This window comes from Passer montanus, unplaced genomic scaffold (assembly GCF_014805655.1).
Source record: "Passer montanus isolate IOZ18808 unplaced genomic scaffold, ASM1480565v1 scaffold93, whole genome shotgun sequence".
Classification (NCBI taxonomy): domain Eukaryota; kingdom Metazoa; phylum Chordata; class Aves; order Passeriformes; family Passeridae; genus Passer; species Passer montanus.
In genome coordinates this window covers 791,466-815,052 of record NW_024374701.1, presented here as the reverse complement: position 1 = coordinate 815,052, position 23,587 = coordinate 791,466, and the positions used below count along the sequence as shown (strand labels likewise).

Genomic DNA, 23,587 nt, shown 5'->3' with positions numbered 1-23,587 from the left:
CAAACCCAGGAGCTGCCCAAAAACCAGCTGGGATGGAGGGGGAAGGAAAAGCAGGAGAAGAGATCCAAGCCTGGTTAATGAGTTTAATTCTGCTCCTGGTTCACAGAACCAATAAATGCATCAGTGGAAACAAACTGCAGCAGAGTTGCAATACTGCCTAAAATTCAAATTCAATTCAGCCTTGCACATTCCCCCATCCCCTGCCAGGGAGCTGCTCCTGCCCCTGGGAGAGCTGCTGAGTGCTCTCCTGGGCCAGGCAGGGCTCCCTGGAACACAGCAAGAATCCTTGAACAAGAGGCTCCACAGAGTAAACTTTGATATTTACAATCTGGGGGGACCCAGGAGGTTCTGGGTGACACTCCTTTTTACTGGGCCTTCAAAGCAAAGGAAATGTTTGGATTCTTCCACAAAACCCATGGACTGAAGGTGCTGGAGCAGGAATTTGCTGTAAACAACCTGGCCCCAGCTGTGCTCAGCCTCAGTGGCAGGAGCTGTGGGACCCTGCAGGCTGGGCACACCCTTGGCATACCCTTCCCACACACAAAATGTCATGAAAACTCGAAAAAGCAGAGGAGGGAAACCTCCCATTTTCAAGCAATGAATGAAGAAAAAGCAGGAACACCGTGGCATTCCACCTCAGGCAAGCAGTTCTCAGAGCTCCCTCCAGGGAGAGGGAGCAGCACAAAGGTTTGGTGACACAAAATCCAGCAGTGCTCACAGGGAGCTGCTCCAGTGGTTTCCTTTTGGGAGCAGGGCTGGCAGGTTCTGGGGTCCCATCCCCAGCAGCCCCTCAGCCCTGCTGAGATCCCACCCAGTGCTGGAAACCCCCAGCTCCTTCCTCAGCAGCCAGAGCTGCTCCTCCTCCTCCTCCCCACTGGGGAAGTGGGGCACACAAAGCTCTGAGGACAAGGTGCACCCCAAAAAACACCCAGGGCATCACCTGAGACTGAACCAACCTCCCTCACCCTGTTCTTTCATAGTAGAAGTTTAAACAGTGCCTTGTAAGGAATTAATTCCTGCACCAATCAAGCCAAACATTGTGGGATAAAGTGGGAATGAAGTCTCACACACTGCATCCACCTCTCCACAAGGAATTATGAAAAGGAAGGAATTTCTGGACTATCCTGACCCTGTTCTTGTGGGAATAGTGAGCTGTGTGCCCTCACTCCACAGTGGGAATGCCATCCCTGGTTCCAGTGACAGCAGCCCTGCTCTCCCAGCAGAGCCCTGCCCTTTCTGCCCCCCCCGGGCTGAGGTGACCACCCTGCTCCTGCTGTGGGCCCTGGCGAGCACAGCTGGGCAAGAACACAGCTAGGAAGGGTGAAAGGAGCAGAAACCCCAGCATGGAACATCTCCAGAAGTCACCACAAAAGCTGGAGGCTGAAAAACACCCAGAGATGAGGAGACATGGGGTGTGCCCCCAAATGTGACCTGGTGTTTGTGGGCTGGCCAGAGCAGAGCAAACTCCTCCTCACAGCTCCCATTTCCCTCAGCCAGGCCCCTCCATCCCTCCCTCCCTCCCTCCCTGCCCAGTCTCTGCAGTCACAGCTGCTTCCAGTCCTGGGTTGGACCCGTTTGGCAGCGAAATGACCAAACCTGCCCTGCTGGTGCTGGTGGCCTGTCCCTGGCAGTGTCAGAGCTGGAACAGGGGGTTGTACTTCCTGATCTCCTGCAGAAGGCGAGCCTTGTCCATGTTGGCTTCTGCCAGGGCCAGTTTCATGGTCTGGAGCTCCCTCTGCAGCTCTGGCACCTGCTTGAGCTGCAGGAGACAAGCAGAGAACAAGGCAGGAGCCTTCAAGGTACACAGTGAGCTGCCCAAGGAAAACCAAAGCAGGAGCTTCTGGGATCCATTACAGTGACAGAACTTCTCTTTTTGGGAACCTCTCAACTGCTGCTTTTCCAACAAGGAACTGGACACAGTGGGGAAGATGGAGCCAATCAGAAAACAATCCCCAACCAGATTCTGAAAGGGGACAAGTGAGTTCATGCTGGGCAAGGTGCCCTCACTCCTTAGAACACTCATGGGAGGAGGCACAGGCTGCTCCTCGGGGCACTCCCTTCCTGCAGCTCACCACACCTGCCAGGACCACAAACACACCAAGGCAAAAGAGAATTTCCAGCTCTCTGTTGTCCAGGCAGCAGCAGTGACTCACCTGCAGCCCACGTGCTCCTGCTGCTGGGGCTGGTGAGACAGACTCTGATGGGGCCTTCTGCTCCTCAGGGACTGACACAGGTTTTTCCTGTTTCACTGAGTCCTTCCCCTGGGAAGCTGGAAAGCAACAGAACCCACTCAGGTGTGGACATTCACACAGAAAAAAAAAAGCAAAACAAACTTTAATTATTTTCTTTCTTCCTTTTTTTTCCCCCTCTTGTTACACAGGGAAATAAAATCCTCTTTTTCCCTTTAAAATGGAGGAACTAAAAGGTAATAATGGTGTGCTTAAGGAAACACCAGACATGAATTCTCACAGCAGGGAACAGAGGCAGGGACTGTCCCACAGCAGGAAACACACACAGGGACTGCTCCCACCTCAGAGCCCATCCTTCCCAGCAGCATCCCTCACATCCCAGTGTCCACCAGCACAGCCTGGGGGTGCAGGGGACAATAAAACCAGGAGTGACTCACCTGTGAGATAGAAGACACCGTCATCCCTGCGCCTCACCACGAGGTGATCCATTGCCAAGGTGATGGGGACAGGGCCAGGGGACGTGGGGTACACTGGGGGGCTGTCATCCTGGAGGAACATGAAGCAGAGAGGGGATGAGCAGCTGTGACAGCTCTCAAAAGGATTTCCCTTGTCTGCAGCAGCATTCCTGACCAGCAGCACTGCCAGACTCACGGGGCTGAGGCCACCCTAGGGAAAGGCCTGGCTTTATGTACAGGGTGTACAGCTACACACTTCCCTTATGTTCCTTATTTATTCCTGGGTTTAGTTTTGCTTTTAGAAGCAAAACCAAGCAGTCTCAGGAGAAGAGAAGCTCTACAGAGCCCCCCCAGCATTCCCACAGCATCCCTCCCCAAGTGCCACCCTGCAAGCGAGCTCTGCCCGGGGGGGAATCTCTCACCTTCAACGTGATTTTGGCATCCACCACCTCTATCTCCATGGGGATGACCTCTGGGATGACCTCATCCTCCAGGAAGGGCGCCAGGCTGGCGAGGCAGGAGGTGCAGAGCTGGGTGCAGGGGCTGTGCAGCAGCAGCTGCAGGAAGCCGTTGCGCTGGGCCGGCCCCGACTGCAGGCGCAGGCACACCTCGGGCTGGGGCTGCCCAGGCCCCGCTGCCTTCTCCACACCCGTGTCCCCTCCACCTGGGGCAGAGAGATCTCGCTGCACAACGGGGCCAGGGGTCACACAGCAGTCAGAAAGGGCACCGTGGAAAGCCCATCTCAGCCGAGTGACCGTGGTCTGACATCACCCCTCACATCAGAGAAATCCCAGTTTCGAGGGCTAAGAGCTCACATCACTGAACTGCATCATTTAAGGTCCCAGGCACATCCCTCTCTCACCACACTGTAAAACTGGCCCCTGTTTTGCATGGGCAGGACCCGGCCCAGTGCCCCACTCACTCTCAGAGCTGCCACAACTCTGCCCCCCAGAACTGTCCCAGGTGCCCTCCAGAGTGCCCCAACTCTGCCTCCACAGCTGACCCACTGCCCTGGTTCACTCTCCAGAGCTGACCAGCCCTTCCTCATCCCTTGGCTCCACCGTGGCCACTGGAGGACTGGGAAAGGCAGGATCTACAGCCTGGGAACTGCTCACACTTCCACTTCAGGTTTGGAGCTGCTTTTGGTTTTGTTTGGTTACATTTTTTGGAGTCTTGGGGGGGACAGTTAATTGTTTTAAGTTTGGCTTGTTGTGTTTTTGTTTTTTTTTTTAATTCAAATTTAGGGGAAGTACTGTAGACCCAAAAGTATTTTTCTCAGATCAGGATTAACTTCATGGTTTCCCTAGACAGCTTTATTCACTCTTTTAATTCATTTCAGCATCCTCAGCAATTTAAAAACTCCCAATCAATGATTACAAGGCACCACAGAGAGTGACTGTGTAGGCACTTGGGAAATATCTTTCAAATGCCAGATCTGAACCCTCACACTATGTTCAATCCTAACCACCCCAAACACTGAGGCCCCAGTTAATGGAATATTCCCTGAGGGAGGATGATATAAAAGTTCTAACAGTTCAGCATCTTACCCACGTAGCCACGCAGGAACTGCCACATGCCAACGTTGTTCAGCTGCTCTGGAACCACGTTCATCACTTGTAAAGCCACAGACAAATCATCTCCTTGTACCTCTATTGCACAGTTCACATCATTCATCTTCAGCACGAGGACAGACACCTGAAACAGCCACCAAGAGCTCATTGGTTACAGCAAACACCTCCAGAGCCCCTCAGGGACAGAATCCCAGTGCCAGGCACTGACCAGCTGCAGACTGGGCTCTTCACTCTGGGACGTGGAGCTGTTCACCTCAGGGGACACTCCACCCTCGTCCTCTGCCACCAGGCTGCTTCTGCTGCCCGTGTCAGTGTGGGCCTGGGGAAGCTGCCCTGAAGAAAGGGGGTCCAGGCTGGGTTCTGAAATGGAAGTAACAACAACTCAATTGCATTTCTTTCTCTGGAAGTCCTGACATCAGCATCTGCCTGAACCTCTGGCCTCTCTGGAGATCCATCTCTCTCCAGCTTCTCAGATGTGCTTAAGCAACACAGGGTTGAAGTGAAAGATGTCCAGAGTACCCAGTATCCAACCAGCCCTTCCTAAATGCTCTGTACCACCCACCACCAGCACATCACAGCCCCTGCAGCCCTCAGGACACCACTGGGACCTGCAGGGTCACCCCACACTGATTTACCCTCCTCATCTCAAGGAAAAGGCACCTACAAAAGCAGAAAGCAGAAAGAGACACTGTGAGGCAACTCACAGCAGCAGAAGTGATTCCACAGGAGCACAGGATGAGCTGCCTGGGGCACAAAGCATCACCCCTGTGAGAGGAGGGTGGGCACAGAAAAGCCAAGGGCTTTACCAGAGTCTGTGAGCATCACGAAGCCATCGCTGCCATCGCTGTCCACGGACAGCCCGTCCTCAGGGCCACTCCCATCCACGGATGTGGTGTCAAAGGAGTGCTGGGATGAGGTTCTCTTCATGGAGAAGAATCGCATCCGGCCGCTGCCCGCCCCGCCCGGGGTCACCGCTCCCTCCTCTGCCTTGGGCACAGAATCCCTACAGAAAAACCCCAAAAAAACCAGGGATAAAGGCAGGCAGCTGAGCCTGCAGATGATCTGAGTGTTGGGCTGCTCTCTGACCACTTGCAAGTCAGATTCAGTATCCTCAGAACAGCCCCAAGAGATGAACACTTAACCCATCTCCAGCCCAGACACAATGGACAGAAGGGGAGTGGAGGTTCTGTGTCCCCCTCCTGCAGCTCAGGAGCCTGCCCTGCTCACCTGGCCGGGGGCAGGGACAGCATCCTCTGCATGGTGGAGGTCATCTTGTCCCGGCTCAGGCTCAGGGCGTCCTTGGTGAGGGACATGGCCTCCTTGGTGAGGTCCATGGTGGCGTGCAGAGCTTCCTTCGTGGCGTCCTTGGTGATGTGCAGTGCACTGGAGAGCTCCTCCTCGATGCTGCGCAGCGGGATCAGCTCTGCCTGGCCATTGAGGGCAACGCCTCTGCCCGAGGGCTGCGTGTCCGAGGCTGGGCTGGAAGGGAGAGCAGGGGGGCTCTGAGGGTGGCTGCTGCTCTCTGCTGGTCTGTCTGCAGCCAGGGCTTCCACAGCTTCGTGTGCTTCCTCTATCAAGCCTTTCTCCTCTGCGCCCTTACCGCGGGGAGCTGCGCCCAGGGCGCCGTCGCTCGCGGACCTCGGGAGCCTCTCCAGCTGGACACTGGCACCAGTGTCCTGGGTCCCACTGTCCTCTGGGAGCTCTGAGGTGCTGCCCAAGCCCTTCTCCGAACTGCTCTCTGATTTCAGCTCCTTCTCTTCAGCTGCCAGCCCCTCCTTGCTGTCTGAGGGTGAGAGTTCGGACTCGATCAGGCTGGTTGTGTCCGAGTCCAGGGACCTGGGCTCCATGACAGACCCTGGAGCAGGGGCCATGAGCAGGGCCACCTCAGCACTGTGGAACATAACTCCCACACAAGCAGACATGGGGTCTAAAGGAGACCCGGTCATTTCCTGGGTATCTTGGGCCAGCTGCTCCTGTAGTGCTTGCAGAACTTCCTTCATCCTGAGCAGCACCAAGTACTGGTAGTGGTTGAGCCGAACTTTGACGTGGACAGAGGAGGACATGAGCACGTGGATATCAGCAGAGGCTTCCAGCTCTTTACTGTCTACTCCATCATCAACTTCACAGTCAGATTCTCCCAAGACATCCATCGTGTCTGGAGCCTTATAGATATTCCTCAGATCCTGGTCAGTCTTTGATCTTTGACAAACACCGTGTTCTCTGGAGAGGTTCTCGTTCTTGGAGTGGTTGCTAAAGCTGGCAGAAGGCTTGATTTTCACCTCAGAGGTGGCCAGTTCCTGTCGTTTAGATATCTGAGCTTGCCCCCACCTCTTGGGCAGGCAGGCCCATATGGAAAGGGGAAAAGGGTCAATAAAGCTAAGGGCTCTGCCCTTGGAGCTTTCAGCCCCCTCAAATCCCAGCGAGAGCTCACTGAAATTCACAGACCACAGATCCTCCGAGGCAGAGGTTTTGTGAGGCAGCTGGGGAAAGCCTGGGTGCTTCTGTGGCCTGTCATCCACGTGGTAGGCGTGGCGCAGGAACAGGGTGTGCAGGAGGCTGAACCTGTCCTGCCCCCGGGGGAACTGGGCGTAACTGGAGTGGAAGAACTCCGAGCCCGCGAATTTCCGGAAGAGGCTCTGCAGGTCCTGGCAGCTGCAGGAGGGAGCGTGGCGGGTGTTGGTGGCTGTCACCTCTGCCATGCAAACACACAGGGCCTGCGGCCGGTCCCGGTGCTCCGTGACTTTCTTATCCACGGGGATGCTGAGCTGCAGGGGGAAGAAAGGTGAGACAGGAATAGCAGAGGTTTATTCTGGATGAGAACTCCAGCACCAGCTTTACTGCCCACAGACCAAACAAAACCAACACAAGGGGCAGACAGAGCAAAGTCAGAGTTAGGCAGCAGGTTTGTCTCCCTGTTAAGGACTCCAGCCATGTCCTGGTCTCATGTTCCTTTCACAGAGAGAACACTGAAGAGTGGGAAAGGAAGGAGAAGAATGGTACCTTCAGCCTGAAGCCGTCCAGCCGGACGTCCATGTGCTCATCCCGCTTGCCTGAGTCCTCCAGCTTGTAGATGGCTTTGAACTGCTCCAGGCTGCGACACAGATCCAGGCAGAAGAGGTTTATCCAGAGCACACTCGGTGTGTCCAGGGTGAGCATCAGGCCGCTCAGCTGCATGTACAGGTTTGGGCATGGAACTAGAAGGAAACACATTAATGATAGCAGGAAAGGCCCCTGGCTGCTCTGCAGCTCAGAGCAGAACCTGCACTGACAGCAGCAATGCAGGGGCTTCACCACCCAGACACATCTCAGAAGGAGAGCTGCTGTGGTGCACCCAGAGGAATGAGGTGACCCATTGGGACAGCACCCAGAGCACGCATGGCCCTGCTCCAGGGCTCCCAGTAAGGCTGAACCCCAGGGACTGGGCAAACAGCAGCTGCTGCAATTCCCTCCTGCAAGCACAACTTCCACATTGTGCACAAACTCCATCCCATCTTCCCACAGGCAAAAAAAAAAAAAAATAGGATGGCAAACATCAGAAAAATAAACAACAATGGACAGAGAATATCTAACAGGGTTAACACATCCAGACCATTGATGCTCTTTAAGAAACTTCTGAAAGAAGGTGCTAACCTTGATGTATTACCTGGAAAGTCCTGATTGTCTGGAAAGTAATATTCTGTGAATTCAATATGGATTGCAGAGACCTGGTCAGGGAGTTTGAAGATTTTTCTACTACAGGAAAGCAAGGTGGAGGGTTTCTTACTTTGCTGCCCCGCTGTAGAGACCTGAAAACAGAAGGAAATGCAGTGGTGCAGAACTCAGACTTGGCAAACCCAAGTGCCCCAGTGACCCCACAGTTGCCTGTATTCCATCTGCCTCATTAACACATCAAACATACACTGCTTTCAAGCAAAAACATAATTTTCTTCTACCTGCTGATATTGCCAACTCCTCTCCTTTGAGGGAATTTAGCTCTTTGTGTCTCTGTCACTGCCAGTAAGAGCTGTGACAAGCAGAATTAGGTGACATGAGCAAACAGAACAGAAATCTGTTACAGCTCTCTGCAAGATCACAGCACGTTGGCAAGTCCATCATAGTACCTGGTGCTGCAAAGAGCAAATCCAGCTCTTGGATGAACACAGGGCACATGGATGCAGGGCCTGATCCAGGGCAGAAACATGAGGTGAGACTTTCTCCTCCTTTGTCAAAAATCCACATCCTCACTGACTTCTCAAAGGCATGAAATTTTTTACACTGGGCCTGCCTAATGCTTGGTGTAAGCTTAGATAGGAACAAAGGGCAGAAACCTGTGGTTATACAGTTCCCTCTGAACATTAAAACTATCAGCAGTTTAAAAGGGTTTAGAGTTTTACAGACAGCACCCTGACAGCATTCAGGCTCTCCTGGCAGCGTTTCGGATGTAGGATTTGCATGATTCTTTCAATCATATCTTGAACCACGTACTGAACGCTGTAATTTCCATTCTAGCAGTGCCATTGCCACGTGCTGAGGTCCCTACCTGGTGCACATCCAGGTCATCCACCCTGACCAGCAGGCAGCTGGAGCGCAGCCGCTGCCAGGGCGGGTGCCGCAGCCGCGGGAGACTCGTGGGGGGAGCCCGGCCCTTCTCTGGGGGGCTCCTCTGGCCACTCTGGGGAGCCTCTGTGGGGACAGACAGGGTTTTAGTCACTTTCTCTGCACCACCAGTACCAACACCTCTGTGCTTACCGGGCAGAACTAATCCCCAGAATTAGAAATGGATGAACACAGCTGGGCAGGAGAAGCACCCAGGACTTTTGAAGGAAGAACACTGTGAAAGGTGAGTCTGTTCTGTGGTGAGAGAACACATTCCTAACCAGGTCTTAAGTATGTAATTTCATCCTTGTATCTTATGGAGAAACCCAACAATAATCCACTGCAGCCTGTCCATCCTGGCTGCAGTGCTCTGCCAGCCACTTTCCTTTGCCATTATATTTATGACTTTTACAGTGCTATGCATTCCTACACCATCAAACCACCCTGCTCAGCTGGGGACAGGCAACTAAAGAATTTGCTGGATGGAGCAAAATTGGTACCACCTCCTGCTTCACTGTCTTTTCAAACACCTTTACCTGGTTTCTTTTTGAAAGGGGAAAGTGGAGTCCTGGCAAACACAGGGTCTGTTTCTTCATAAAACTTCTCCATCTTGCTTTGAAATTCACTGACCAACTTCTTTGCCCACTGTCCCCGAGTCTCCATTGCTTCACTGTACCTCACCCAATGCTTGCAGGCATCTCCTGCAGAAAAGCAAACATCCCAGCTTTAAAAATGCAGTTTCTTTCTTCTGGTCCAAACTGCAATCATAGAACAGTTCTTTAAACTCCTTTTTTATCCCCCTCCTCAGGTTGTGAGGCCGCAGGCTCCCTACCTGCCCTGTGGAAAGGATAATAATCAAAAGCCATCCTCCTGAAGGTCAGCTGGATGGCACCGCCCAGCATCCCATGCTTCAGAGCACCTGTGAGGAACAGAGCAGAGGAAACCATGGTCAGCTCTGCAATCCAAGCCCTGACCCAGGAGAATCCAGAACCACCTTGCTCTGACTACCACCACAGCCAGGATTAGGGTCCCATCTTTAGGAATCTGCACCAAAACCTTGTCCTAGGCCAGGAGAAGGACACCTGAATCAACAGTTTATATGGTAAGAACCAGGCCTGGAAACTCAAATCCCAAACTACAAAGCCCCAGTGCTTCCCAACCCTCTTCCAGCCACAAAATCACTGTCTCAGCTGCTGTCCTTCCCTGTGCTGCTGTTTCCCTGCTCCTGACCTGCCTCCCGGGCGTGGCTGTCGTCACAGATGTGCAGGTCCAGGCGGGAGATGAGCAGGTGGTAGGAGGATTCCTTCATGTCGTGCTTGTCAAAGTACTGCCCGATGCTGCTGGCGTTGGGGCTGGCTCCAAAGGGCTGAGCCCACGACTGCTGGGCACTGGGAGCAGGGGGGGTGGTCTGTGGGAGGGGGACAGGCTCAGTGAGAACTCAGAGAGAGGGAGAACACAGAGGTTATAATGGCAATTCATCAACTCATGCAAATCTTCCAGCCCCTAAGGCATGGGGTTATAGGATTGAATTGGGGTTCCCAGGATCTGGACCCTCTCCTGTGCTCCCACCTTTGTCTGTGGCTCTGCCTGCTGCATGCACTTATCTTGGAAGAAGTTTTAAGATTCCTGGGAAAAATGGGGCCAAGTATTCCCCATCCCTCCTGTGCAACCTCACTGCACTACATGTGCATCCCTGCTTCCATGGAGCTTCCAGCTCCAGCAGAAATGTTCCTCTTCCCTCATCCCTGACTTGGAAAATGTATTTTATTGGCAATGAACTCCACTCATTTGGTCACCTCACTACCCCACAGCAGCCCACAGCCCACATGACACTGACCTGAGTTCCCACCAAGGAAAATGCTGTGAATATGGGCCAGATGCCACACAAACAGAAACTGCCCTTTTCCCTGGCAGACCAACTTCCAAACTCACCCACCTGTACAGACTCTGGTGCCAAGCTTTTCCTCTGCTGAGCAGATTTCTCCATAGCTTCACTCAGAGACTCAGCATATTTCATCATTGCTTTCAGCTGAGAGTCTGTCAGCACCCAGAGCAGGTCATCCAGCAGAAACATCAGCTTGGAGGCCACCACGTTGCAATCTTTGGTCTGAAATAGAAAGGAGTTAGGGACTTCAAAAATTTCCCCCACAGACAGAGGCAGAAAGAAGGGAGGCTGCTGTGAAACTCCTCTGAGAGTGCATATCCACAGCACCTCCTCTCAGATGGATAGCAGTCAAAGCCACCTCCTCTTTAAGAGACAAATTGCTCAAATTGCTCACTGCTTAATTCTTTTTTTTTAAAAATCATCACATTTCCACTGACAGCTAAAAATCAGGCTGCCAGGCTTTCAGCTCCCAGTAAGGAGATGACAGCTCTCCTCAGGATGTTCAAACAGATTGAAAAACTCACTCCATCCACGAGATCCTCCCCTGGGAAAGAAACTGCTTTGACATTTGGTAAGAACACAGCCGTCTCTCACAGAAAACATGGAGAGATACAAGAGTTTGGGCTCAACATTTCTATAGGGAGAGAAGGGCTGTTGAGGACTGTGGGAGGAAATATTCATCATCTCTGCACCAGGCAGTGAGACCACATCCTGCAAAGCATGGAGGAAACTCTCACCCTTCTCTTGAGAGAGATCTGGATCCTCCCCTGGTTGGTGATGAGTCTCAGAGGAGTGGTGACAGGATCCTGATCCCCATTCTCCGTGGCATCTGCCTCTATCCGCAGGGTCTGCCAGGTGAGCTCCTTGAATGTCAGAACCTGCCCAGGAGGAGAAAAACAGGAAAATGCTGGGATTCTCACAACTTCAAGAATTAAAAAAAAACCCAAAACACTCAGAAGACACAAAATGAAACAAGGAAAAGTCATTCATCAAAGCCTCACCTCTCCCCTCTGCGGGTCCGTGATGCGGGTGAGGCGCAGGTCACTCTGCTGCCAGTTGGGGTTGACACTGTAGCCCTGGAGCTGCCACAGCTCAAAAGAAGCATGAAAGGCCTTGGAGTGAATCTTGATGGTGATGGAATTGACAACAATAAACATCCCCTCCACGACCTTCTCAGCAAAGCCATATTCACTGCAAAGAGAAGATCCCCCCGTGTCACGACGAGAGGCCTGGCAGAGGTGAGGCTCACACAGAGAGGTTTATAAGCAACACCAAAGGCACCTAAACCCAAGAGCAGGGAGGCCAGGGGTGAATCAAGAACAGCAGCTCACACCCCAGCAGGAGGGCAGGGAGAAGCTGCAGGGCTCGGGGTCTGACCTCTGTCCAGCAGCAAGGGCGATGGGGGACTGTCCATTGGGCGGCCGAGGCTCCTCACACGTCCTCATCTCCACCTCCACCTTGTCCAGGTACTGCAGGGACACAACGTGGGAGCCATGAACACCACACCAAGCCTCAAGCCCTGGGGGGAGATTCCAGGGCAGGGACAACCAGCTCTGGAGACTCAATGCTGCAAGAGTCTCATGTGTTAAAGCTCTCACACCATCAGGGTCAGTGGGCAACCTGAAACCCCAAGAGTGGGAAAACACCCAACAAAAAACAGGCACAGGGTGGCCCTGGACTTCCCTGAGAGCTCATCTGGCTCCATCCTGCAGTGAAATGAGGGACTCACAGGAGGGTACTCCTGGCCCTATGTGCTAAGGGCCTGGAGGATTCAGGTCCCAAGAAAATTTGAGCACTTGATGGTTTCACTCTCCAGAATTTTTCTCAAGCAGAAGAGATTAAAAAGAGTGAGAAAAAAAAAGAAGAAAAGAAGAAGGGAGAAAGGAAGGAAAGAAGACAAGAGAGGCAACATTACCAGGCAGATTGGGTGGGTTTTCAGCTTTGTCCACTGGATCTGAAACAATAAAGTTGAGGTTATCAAAGTGCTCTTTGCATTGGAAAGTTTCAGAAATTGCAGGAAAACTTCTCAGCCCAAACTTTGAGCCCCATTTCTCAGAAATGTCTGCAATGTCTCATTGTATCCAGGTCAAACAAGACACAGAGAAAGGAAAAGACATTCCAGACACCAGATCTACAAACCTAGCTGAGCTTTTGGATCTCACATATCATCAGGAGTAACAGATATTCTGCAGGTCAAATTCTGCTGTGGGGAACATTCCTGGCCTTTAGGAGTTTACAACTAACTGCTGCTGTTACTGGAAGTCACACAACTCTTTTGAAGACTGTGCACAAACCAAAGAGCTCCATTTTATTTTCATACAGCAACGTTCACTCTGCAGTTCTTGTAGGAGGGAGAACAAATGTTTGTTACTAAACCGAGCAGATCTGACTCTAAAAACAGAGCACACCAGATGAGTAAGACAAGCTCATTTTTACTGTCACTTGGCAGAATAGAATCATATTTCTTTTATAGAAAGTCTCTTTGATGTCCTTAAAACTTCTGAGTTCATGTAATGCAACAGTGGTTAGTACCATATGCAATGAAACAACCTGACAGCTTATAACAAGTAAAAAAACACTTTTTTTTCCTCTAAAAAGCACAAGGAGGAAGAATTTGTAAGAGCTCAGTGTGCAAAGTGCAAGTCCATGCACAACCTCAGCGATTCTGCCTGTAAATGGGTAACTCCATCCATCTGAAGTTGTTTCTGCTCACCCTGATGGAGGCCTTGTTGCAGTAGACCCGGGTGATGGCGAGCCAGGTGGGCAGCTCCAGAACATTCTGCAGCACCTCCTCATCCAGCTCCAGGTTGGTCAGCTGCCCCTGACCCTTCAGCGTGCTCAGGTTGATTTTGTCTGGAGAGAGATTCTTGGTAAACCTTCAAGGGGAGAAAGAGGAAACTCACAAACAGCCCCCAGCAAAGCTGCTGAGACTGCAGGAGCATTTCAGAGCTATTTTAATACCAGAGTTTGTTTGCTGTTTTGTTAAATCTTTTCTGACATTTTTAAACCCAAGGCAAGTTGGTCGCTCCAGAAAAATAAACATTTCTACACTTTGACATTTGGAGGAATTTTTTTTTTTGTTTTAAACCAAATTCAGGTTTGAGAAACTGAAGATTTCCTTCTAAAGCTCTGGATCCTGCAAACCTGCAAAACTGCCCTAGGACAAAACCAAAGAAAACCAAAGCCAAACTGCAAGAGCTCAGCAGTTTTACTGCCCCCAGAATTGCCATGTCAGCGGTGGAAAGTTTAATTCTCTAGATTCTTTTCACCCAGGAAAGCAAAAGATCATTAATGAATGACTTTTGTGGCAGACTCTTTAACACCAGCACTGCAGCCCAGCCTGCTCTCTGGTCAGCAGGGCCAAACAGCACCTCCCCTCCCAGACACTGCCCAGCTCCCTCCTCTGTTTTTCTGCTTGAAATTCCTCCTTCCCAGGGCTGCCAGTGTTCACCTCCCCTGGGTGCAACCCTTCACATCCCTCATGTGCCCGAGATTTCAGTGTCATGGATGAAACATTTGCAGCAGGACTGCTCGAGAGCAGAGGATCCGGCTGGGAAAGCCTCGGCCTTGATTAAAACCAGAGTGGCCCCTAAGGAGACAGAGGAGCCAGTTCAGAGGGCAGCAGGTCACAGAGGCTGTACAAGTGCCACCAACACTTCTCCATGCCACAGAACCCCTCTGTGGCAGCAAAACTCCTCCTGTCTCCATCAAACCCCTCTCCAGTGCAGGAGCTGCCTCCATGGGAGCAGGGGGCTGCATTCCAACATCACTGGATTCAGACTTGAGGAGTTCCTGCCAGACAACTTTCCCACCACTAAACCCAGGGCTTATTTCAACATTCCTCCATGCCAATGCTAATTCTCATTCTGCACAGTGGTCCAGAGGGCGGGATGGAAAGAAAGCCCCTATTGTCAGCCTAAGCAGGAGCAGCTCCCAGCCACGCTCTGCCCTGCACCCACCGTGGGGGCACTGCTCTGGGAGAGGCACGAGGGGCTCCTGCAGCAGCCACAGCCCCAGGAGGAGAGGGCAGCCAGAGCCACAGTGCCAGCATGCAGCTGCTGCAGCCACTGAGGGAGCTCGGGGTGCAGCACCAACCTGGCTGAGGCACTGCAGCAGCAGCTGAGCCATCAGCCCAGGGCTTCCAGGGGCAAAAGGGCCTTTCCAGACATTTTGCTGGAAGAGAAAGTCTGACAGATGTGTTGAGATGCTGGTGTCAGCCCTGTGCTGGAAGGGGAGGCAGCACACAGCTGTGAGTTTGCTCTCCCCCTGCAGACAGCTCCTGTCCCTGCTGTCCCCTCCCTGCCCTGAGCCACAGGGACGTTGCCAGCTCACACCAAGCTGGCACCACCTGCCAGGCTGCACATTCCCTCCAAACTCATCACTCCCTCTACCCAAAGGCTTCTTGTCTGAACACGCCCAGGGAGGTGGCTGAGGTTCACCTGGCTTCTCAGCATCAGCACCAAGAAAATGAAAACTGCAGAGTGTGTTCCAACAGCTGCTCCACTGGCAGGGAGCACTGGGAATTAATTATTTGGGCTGGAGTCCTGCTGTGAGCACCCATAAACCCAGACACAGCTGAAAATTAGAGTAAACACCTGCAGAGGCAATCCAGGGGCACCCTTGTGCTGTGTCAAAGCAGCTCTGCTGAAAGCTGATGTCATCGTGTCTGCCTGGGATTGGATGCCAAGAATAAACCAAACACAGCATGGACAGGTAGGGAATACCCAGCACTAAAGCTCAAAAGCTGGTGTGGGCAGGGATCAGCTCCCACTGGCTGAGCTTTCTCACACCTGCACTGAAGGATCATCCCTGGGCTGGGAGCCTCATCCCAGGATAAGAGTGCTCAGAGGGGAAGCTGCTTTCAGCTGCTAATGCAGAGGAAAAGTACAAGTGTTGCCTATAATTCTATACTGTCAAGTCTCTAAAGGGAGGGAATGATGCTTAGGCTTTTTATATATTTTTCATCCATTTGTAGTTTTGTAGATTGCTAATGCCTGGCTATAGCTCCAGTAGTTTTCCTACCCTTCTCCCCTAGATTTTAGAACAATAAGCTGACCTTCTAAACACATTCCTGAAATATTGTTTAGTCTTATTCCAAGGAGGGGTCCTAAAATAAGGCATAATCAGAAGTGGGGTAGAGAACCCCCTGGACCAGTTCCAAGGGGATGACCCAGGAATAGGTTACTGGGGCAACTGAATCTCCTCTAGGATGTACCTGTTAGATACCCTAATTAATTAACATTATAAAATGTAGAAATTCAGCTCTGGGTGTTCCCATCACCACCACGACACCTGGAAGCTTCCAAATAAAGGTCTGCTTTTTACTTTACTATTCTAATACAAGGGGTTTTTTCTTTTGATTATAGGCAACACAAGCACATGTCTGAACCAGGGCATCACTTTCCTTCAGAGTGTAGGTGTATCAAAAATATCAGCACACTGTGGAAGAACCAAAGCTGTGAAACAGGACACAGTCTAGAGCGAGGTATGGAACTTGATCCAGCCAAACCAGGCAACTCTTTATCACCATCTGCAGGGAAAGGCTGCAGAGATCCTGCTGAGCAGGCACCAAACCCACCTCCAGTGCTACCAGGCTCCATTAGAGAATCCTTTCATGAGGCATTCTATGCACCAAAATGTGCCATTCCATCCCCAAAGCAGAGCTTACAGACCCCACCCATGATGGGACAACAGAAGGGAGACTCTGAAAAATAAATCTCAAATGGAAACAGATTCTTTCTTTAAAACCAGGGCCCAAATTTCTCGGGGTATGCTGCCCACTGTCAGCCCCTGCTTTCAGCTGCTGCCCTGTACAGGAATCCCAGACTTTCCACTGGAATGATCTCCTCACTTGAGCCACTTCCCCAGCCACATGTCACACAGGGCTCACAGGTGAGAGTTCCTGAGAACACAGAGCCCACAGGTGCCAGTCTCTGCTGCCAGAGAGGAGCTGCTTTGGTCAGTGCCAGGGGAGGGAAAGCAGAAGGTGGCAGATGTGTGCTGGCAGGGTCTCTCCATCCACACTCACCCACAGCAATGGCCTTGGCAGCAGGGGCTGCTGGCTTAGGGAAACCTGAATGAAAATGGTGGCTATTGGGAAAACTGACACCACAGGATATTTGCACTTTTTTTCTTTCTTTTTTTTTTTTTTGCAGCTCCATCAGAAGTCAAGCAGAGCTGAGCCAGTAAACTTACAGGGCAGCACTCCTTTTGAGCCTGCTGGGATTACTCTGACAAAAGTCAACCCTGAAAATCTATTTGCTCAATCATCAGCTTGACTATGTATCAAAACATGATGTCACTACTGAAAACAACTGCCCAGTTCCTCAGCCTGCATATCCAGAGGCCACAAACTCACTGACTGCAAGAGGAATTTGGGTAAATCTGACCGCTGGCCCAAAGCCAGGCTAGAATCATAAATAAATTTATGTTCACATTTGTAGCTGTCTCGCCACACTGTCTCCAACTGAGCAAATGAATGGACAGATAATGTCAGAAGACATCTGAAATCATAAAACTTCTCCTCAGATCCCTGTCTCATTACCCTGCTGCCACATGGATCAGGAACCTTCTTCTCAAATACTCATTTTCTGCCTCAGCCTCCTCCCTGCAGTCCTGCAGCCATCACTGGCTCTTGTACACAGCCACCACCCCCAGCTCCACACGAGCATTTCTATTAATACCTTTGTCACTATGGCTATTTTATGGGGGAACTAATTAGCTGTACATCAGTGACCTTGATTTTGCTTAATGACAAGCAAAATCTCTTGGCAGAAGGAAGTGCATGGCTTGTGACACCAGCCACAGCTGCAGGGAGCAGCTGGAAAGTCCCTCCAAACACAGGTAAGGCAGAAAGGAGGAACTGATCAGCTCAGTGGGAAACCAGCCCAGGAACCACTGGGGGGTTTTGCCTCCACAAGGGTCACAGCAAGGGAAGAGATGAGGATTTTCTGCTTTGATCTGGAATACAGATATGTAATTTAATCAATTATGACAGGAATTGGACACAGGGAAAAAAAAACCCCAACAACTGTATTGTAACCAACACAGATTTGCTCCTTCCCAAAAATCTTTCAAGTGTTGCCTGGTCTGGTTTTGGACAGGGCATTTAGTGGGATTTCCATCTTCCTTGGGAATATCTTCTACAACCCAAAAATCTCTGTGATGTGACATTTCACCTCAAATTATAACCTCTTATCTCAGAAGCCATATAGCATGTTTACTAGAACAAAAGGTTCATGACTGCTAAAAGGAAAGGTCAGTGAGTTTCCAAATCAGGGCTGCTCTCAAGGAAGGCAGCAGCAGAAGCTTTAAGTGCAGCACACATGACTGAGGATGAACTTAAAAATAATTTTGGAGGAAATAAAACTGGGCAAGTGATCAAAACTTCTGTAAAAAGGGAAAAAATAGCTGCTCAAAGACACACAGGAAGAACTAAAAGCTTTTTCAGGAAGAAAAGCCATTTTACGTCCTCGAATTTTTAGTGTCAGCAGGGACCACTCTGTCTGAGAGTGGGCACAGAGCTGCTCTGCAGACTTGCACAGGAAGAAGAAAAACTCGCTGAATTAGCAGAGGATGGGACTAATTATTGCAGCATGAGATGGAGCTGGTATCACACCCTCTTAGCACAAAGCCATTTAGAGTTTAAGGGAATCCCATCAACACCAAACTGCCCAATTGTTAAGAAGACAGGAAGCAGCACATTTATCATCATCTCATCTCCTGTGCACAGCTCTGAGCACCCCAGATATCCTGGGAGGGAGTAGCTCCTTCCCAAGTGGACAATGGGCTGAGAAATTCACCCTGCTTGGGTTACAGGGCAAACAGTTTCCACGTGAGGAGGTGCCAGCCCGTCCCACGCTCCTTATCAGGGTGGATTTAGGCACATCTGGTGTCCCTGCTGGTGGCTTTCCATTATCAGCTTTCTGTTTTTCCAGGCTTCAACTGCACTGAATGAAAGGCTGGGCCTCTCAGCCACACACAAAACATCCTGATAAGTCATCAGCTGTCTTGGCTCTGTGTTACCTCCTGCAACGAGGCTAAGGGAAGGCTTAAGAATTCAATTCAGAGTTAAATTTGCAGGGAGAAAAATCAGCATTTCCAAGGAGATTAGACAGAACCATGACACAGAGCAGAATCCCAGCTCACTCCTCCCCAAGGCTGCAGCCTCCCTTGGCACCAAGGACACTTTCTTGTCTCAACAAATATTTCTCTGGAGCATTCTGAACGCTGAGACACCTTGCTTCACACCCACCAGCACCTCAGTGGGTACTGGGAGCCCTGGAAAGCAAACCAGGAACTCAGCTGAGAGAAGAGGCTGGGTCTGTGCCAGGGGCTGAACTCCACCTTCCCTTTGCTATTTCCAGCTCCTCGCCTGGACACTCAGTAAAGTTTAAATGCCAGCTGCCCCATGCTCTCAACAAATCCAGAATGCAAACTCTCAGCACTTGCCAGGGAATTTCCCCAAACCTAATCCTCAAGCAAATAACAGAAGAAAGAAAACTAGGAAGAAATAAATTCAAGCACTAGTCCAAAGCTCCACTTCTTCATCCTGCAATCATTTTAGTCTCCAGTGTGCAGAAACAAACAGGTTATTCCCTAATTCTGACTCAACTGAGCACTCTAGGGGAGGCAAGGGCTCGGGGAGTCCAGGAGAAATAAGAAAGAAGAGCCCCTTTCCATCAGTGAGGCTGAAGGACTCTGCAGAGGTTCCACAGGGTCAGTGCAGGGCTCTGCAAGCCCAGAGCTGCCACTGAAGGAGCTCGGGCCACATTTTCCTCCTGAGCTACTCAAGTGTAATTTACCTCTGCTGAAACAAGAGTCTATTCAGCATTCCAGAAATGGCACACACGTGCCTGGAGCCAAGGAGAAGTGGTTGGAAACACTTTGCACCCAGCAGCTCCATAAAACTGATCACTTGGTTCTCCCAGCAAAGTGCAGCACAGCCACCATAACTTTGCAAGGGAAGACTTCAGACTCTGTGAAGGGAAAATGCCACGTCCTGTCTGTGCCCACTCCTTTTCCCTACTCTGTCTTGAACAAAGAAGAGACAGATCCATGTTACTTTACCCATAATAACTTGGGGTTCTGCCTTGCCATCAATAATTACGCTATATTAAAAATTTTAAGAGTAAAAGAAGCCATCAAAACATACTGGGAAAACAAGATATTTCCAAATTGAAACATTGAGTAAAGTGTTTACATCTAGCCTTACATGCTTTGCTGGGCACAGATACAAGCTTATCACCAGGGGTTTGGTGCTGCACCAGCAGCAGCTGCTGGGACCTGGCAGAGCTCCTTCCTCATAAACTGCCTCATAAAGTCCAGCCACAAACTGCTGCATGCTCTGGATCCACCCTGGGCACGGGGCACCAAAGGAACCATCACCTGCAGGAAGAGCACGTGCTGTGCAGACGGAAAAGTAACAGTTTCTATCAGCCTTTAACACTCCGAGCTCTGTGGTTTCATGTACTTCCCACTGCTGCAACAGCTATTTTAGGCAAATGGTCATCACAGGAATTTCCCTGACCCCTGAAGGAGGATATTAAAACAGCTAAAGCCAGAATTGCAAAGCTGGTCAGAGGTGTTGCTGCCTAAATCACCTGAGATTCTGCAGCTTCCTCAGGCCATTCCCAGATGCAGTTTCTCTGCTTTCCTCCTTACCCACCATGCTCACTAAATTGCTTCCAGGTAATTTATAACCAAGGTCAGGAAACTGGGAGAAGCCTGGAGGGTTGGTAGTAAGCAAATCTCTTTTATTGGTGGTAGCTTTTCCTGCCTCTGAGGGTGTCCCACAGCCCTGAGGAGCCGCGTGTGCCATCCTGTGACTGCAGCAAGGGCACAGCTGCAGCGCAGTGCTCGAGCACGCAGCGATGCTGCAAAACACTTCAGGGCAAGGCAGAGGCAAACAGAGCAGGGATTCAGGGTCTGTTCTCTCACAGCAGCGCCCAGACTGCAGCATTTGGGTGAGAAATCCAAGCTGAGGGGGGAAAGCATTCTTTAGACTCAGGGAATTCCCCACACTCCTGTGCTGGGCAAAGGCAGAGCTGGCGACATGGCCTGACTTGCCTGGTGCAAGCCACAGAGCCCATTCCAATGATTCCTGAATGGCACAGAACAAATCCCATCTTCTTGTTCACTCCTCTCTCATGTCTCCTCTGCTCCCTTTTCACCCTGCTCTCAGAGGTTCCCAAAGTTATTCCTCAGCTGCAGTTCCGTGTCACAGTAAGACACATTTGTGCTCTCCTTCTGCTGTGTTCAGACCTGCCCCCAAACCCCAGTCCAGCTGCTCCTCTGCTGACACCAGCTTTTATTTCTTCCCAGCAGGACTGCACGTTGCATTTCCTCTGGAAGCCATGGCTGGTGTGCCTGTTACTCCACAAGCTCACAGGCTTCAACACGTGTCCCACAAGAAAACGTCACAAAGCAGCTGTTATAGGCAGCAGGGGATAAACCTCTCCAAGGAAATTAAATAAAAGCCATTTTGGCAAGGATTCCCACTGCAGTGCTGAGAACTCAAATCCCAAAGTGGCACATGAAGTTAAGGCAGTTGGGCTCGTGGATAAACAGGGCCTTTGTCACACCCTGAGAACACGGATCTGCCGCGGCTACGCCAGCACTGCCTGAAACAAAAACAGACCACGAGAAGGAGCTCCTTTCAAAGAAGGCCAGGAAGAGGTAAAGGCAGCTCATTGATTTTATTTTAAAGCATTGGATGTGCTTCCATGGGTAATTACAGGCTGGGGGAGCCCCTGATGCTGGGCTCCAAACACTCCCCAGCCCTGTGCCTGCTTGGAAGCAGCAAGCACTGAAACCACCTAATCTGTTTGCTTTTCCAAGCTAAATATAGGACAAAGGAGTGAAAGGCACAGATGGCGAAAGCTCTGCAAGTTTTTAGGTTCTCCTGCTCTAGGAATTGAAGCTGCTGAAGCACAACACAAGGCTGAGCCTTCTCAAATACCTTCACAAGCCCAGCTGCAGCGATCCCTGCTGTGACCCGGTCACTCACGTGAGGTGGGATCACAGGAACAGTCAGGTGAAACACCTCATCCACATTTCCCTGCTCCAGCTGCCTCTCCTGACTGCTTTCTTGCAAATTTCCACATGGAAGAGGGACAAAAACACACCCCCGTGCAGAAAGGACTCCGAGTGGAGACACAACAAAAAGAGTAAGGGATTATTTCATATGCAAATGTGAGCAGAATATAAAGGCAGATTAATGATTCAGTAGCAAAATTCTTCCAGGCAAACGAGCGTGGCTGAAAGAAAACCCAAAGGGAGGGTGAAGATGAGGTCTTTGGAGGAAACAAAAGTGAAACAAAAAATAATTAAGCTTTTTTATACACCATTAAACTGGGTTCAAATTGCATTTCTGCAAAGATCCACAACCCTTGTTCAAGTGAGGGGCAGAATCGGATCAATTACCCAAACAATAAAGTCCAGCTAGCAGGAAAACAGGCAGAGATGCTGAATGTTTTGGGACTTCTTGTTCTCCTTGGAACCGCCCAAAGGATACACAGGTGAACATTAAGAACTGGCCCAATCAGAGGGAAAAAGGGGCACTTTGGGCAAGAATATGCTGTAGCAGTGGTAAGGACAGACTGATACACAAAATTAAGCAAAAGCACCAGCAACACTGTATTTATGTAAAGAAAGAGAGCTGTCCATGAGAACAACACCCACAGGAACAGCACCCAGGATAAAGCCCAGCTCTGCTTTACCTTCTATCAAGAACTGCTCTCACCCCCCTCCCTGTGCTACAAAATACTACAATGCCTCCTTACAGGCTGAATCTGTACTGACTGCAACACACCTGTGTGAGGTGAAGGAGACAGAAAGCTTGGGATGCCAGAAATCCATTGAGACCAGCACCCAGAGCAGCTCCATCACCCCTCTTTGGGACAGAGCATGGAGCCATCGGTGACCCCAGGACAGACCCTGCACTGTGCGGTGTGTGGGGATGGTCTGGGGCTCGCACACCCCCAGGATCCACCTCAGAGGGCTGGGATTTGTGTATGACACCAGCACTGAGCCCACACGGGTCACTTCAGCCCCCTCGCTGCGCACCTGAGCGTGTCCAGCAGCGGGGATGGCAGGACCCGCTCAGAGAGCAGAGGACAAGCTCTGTGCGGGGCTGTGGCCTCACCGCACCCTCACGGGCACGGCACCTTTCTGCTCACGCTCCTGTGATCCCACAGCGATGCAGAGCGAGGTGGTGCCCGCAGCCATGAGATAACACGGGCAGCTCTTTCCTCGCCGTGAGGGAAACTGAGGCACCGCTATGTGCCCAGGGCCCGCCGCCGCATTTCCCGGCAGAGCCTCACGCCGGGAGCACCCGCTCTTCCCCAACGCCCCTCGCACGAACTTCACGGAAAATGACGGAATAGAATGGCAACACCCCGCCACAGAGCTCGCGTTCCCCTCTCGCCTGCCGAGCTTCCCCTGCCGCCGCCCAGGGCCGGCACCGCCGGGCCGCGCTCGCCACCGACACCGGGCAAAGCCGGGCTCCGACCCGTGAGGGGCGGCAGGGCCACGCCGGGCAGGCTGGGCCCGCTGCCCCCCGCCAGCACAGTGCCCACGGCCCCGGACAGCCCCTGACCCTCGGACAGCCCCTCCGGCCCGGGCTCCGCAGCCCGAACGGGCCCTCAGCCCGCCGGGCCCGGCAGCTCCGCACCGGCCCCAAACCCCCCGGCCCGGCCTCTCGCCCCCCGCGAGGAGGATGAGGAGAATGAGCAGGATGAAGAGGAGAAGGAGGATGAGGAGGGGGAGCCTCACCGGGAGAGGTGCTTCAGGATCTGCTTCTTGATGATGCCCGCCATGCCGGGCCGGCGGGTCAGGCCCGCGGGCGGCGGGACCCCATCGCGCACCGCCCGCCCCGGGCCGGCCCCTTCCCCTTCCCGCACCGCCCGCCCG

The 23,587-nt window shown here is 51.7% G+C and overlaps 1 protein-coding gene and 2 long non-coding RNA genes across 4 annotated transcripts; 2 read left to right on the top strand and 1 right to left on the bottom strand.

Moving 5' to 3' along the window:
• Nucleotides 1–63: 63 nt before the first annotated feature.
• Nucleotides 64–23,587, bottom strand: UHRF1BP1 (UHRF1 binding protein 1). Its single transcript, XM_039695761.1, has 21 exons — nt 23,450–23,587; nt 13,389–13,551; nt 12,591–12,629; nt 12,053–12,144; nt 11,677–11,866; nt 11,413–11,553; nt 10,727–10,897; nt 10,021–10,198; nt 9,623–9,709; nt 9,327–9,491; nt 8,735–8,877; nt 7,859–8,000; nt 7,216–7,409; nt 5,443–6,980; nt 5,022–5,218; nt 4,424–4,575; nt 4,192–4,339; nt 3,067–3,308; nt 2,627–2,735; nt 2,154–2,269; nt 64–1,759 (listed from the first exon to the last, which is right to left on the bottom strand). The coding sequence occupies exons 1-21, from the start codon at nt 23,491–23,493 to the stop codon at nt 1,634–1,636; spliced, it is 4,377 nt and encodes a 1,458-aa protein (XP_039551695.1). The 5' UTR covers nt 23,494–23,587; the 3' UTR covers nt 64–1,633.
• On the top strand, nt 3,316–8,837 carry LOC120495856. Its single transcript, XR_005626167.1, has 3 exons — nt 3,316–3,772; nt 7,174–7,363; nt 8,704–8,837. It is a non-coding gene; the product is annotated as an uncharacterized LOC120495856 (long non-coding RNA).
• LOC120495855 lies at nt 8,889–13,406 on the top strand. 2 transcript variants are annotated; one of them, XR_005626165.1, is made up of 3 exons: nt 8,889–9,034; nt 9,599–9,892; nt 13,274–13,406. It is a non-coding gene; the product is annotated as an uncharacterized LOC120495855 (long non-coding RNA). The 2 variants fall into 2 exon arrangements; XR_005626166.1 differs by lacking the exon at nt 13,274–13,406 and adding an exon at nt 11,115–11,400.

Excerpts from the sequence above, each read along its gene's own strand:
- UHRF1BP1 (XM_039695761.1), bottom strand. The coding sequence starts at position 23,493 with ATGGCGGGCATCATCAAGAAGCAGATCCTGAAGCACCTCTCCCG. Across the intron at positions 10,199-10,726 it reads TGGCACCAGAGTCTGTACAG|ACCACCCCCCCTGCTCCCAG; the intron begins GTGGGTGAGTTT and ends CCCCTCCCACAG. Across the intron at positions 4,576-5,021 it reads CGTGATGCTCACAGACTCTG|AACCCAGCCTGGACCCCCTT; the intron begins GTAAAGCCCTTG and ends CTTCCATTTCAG.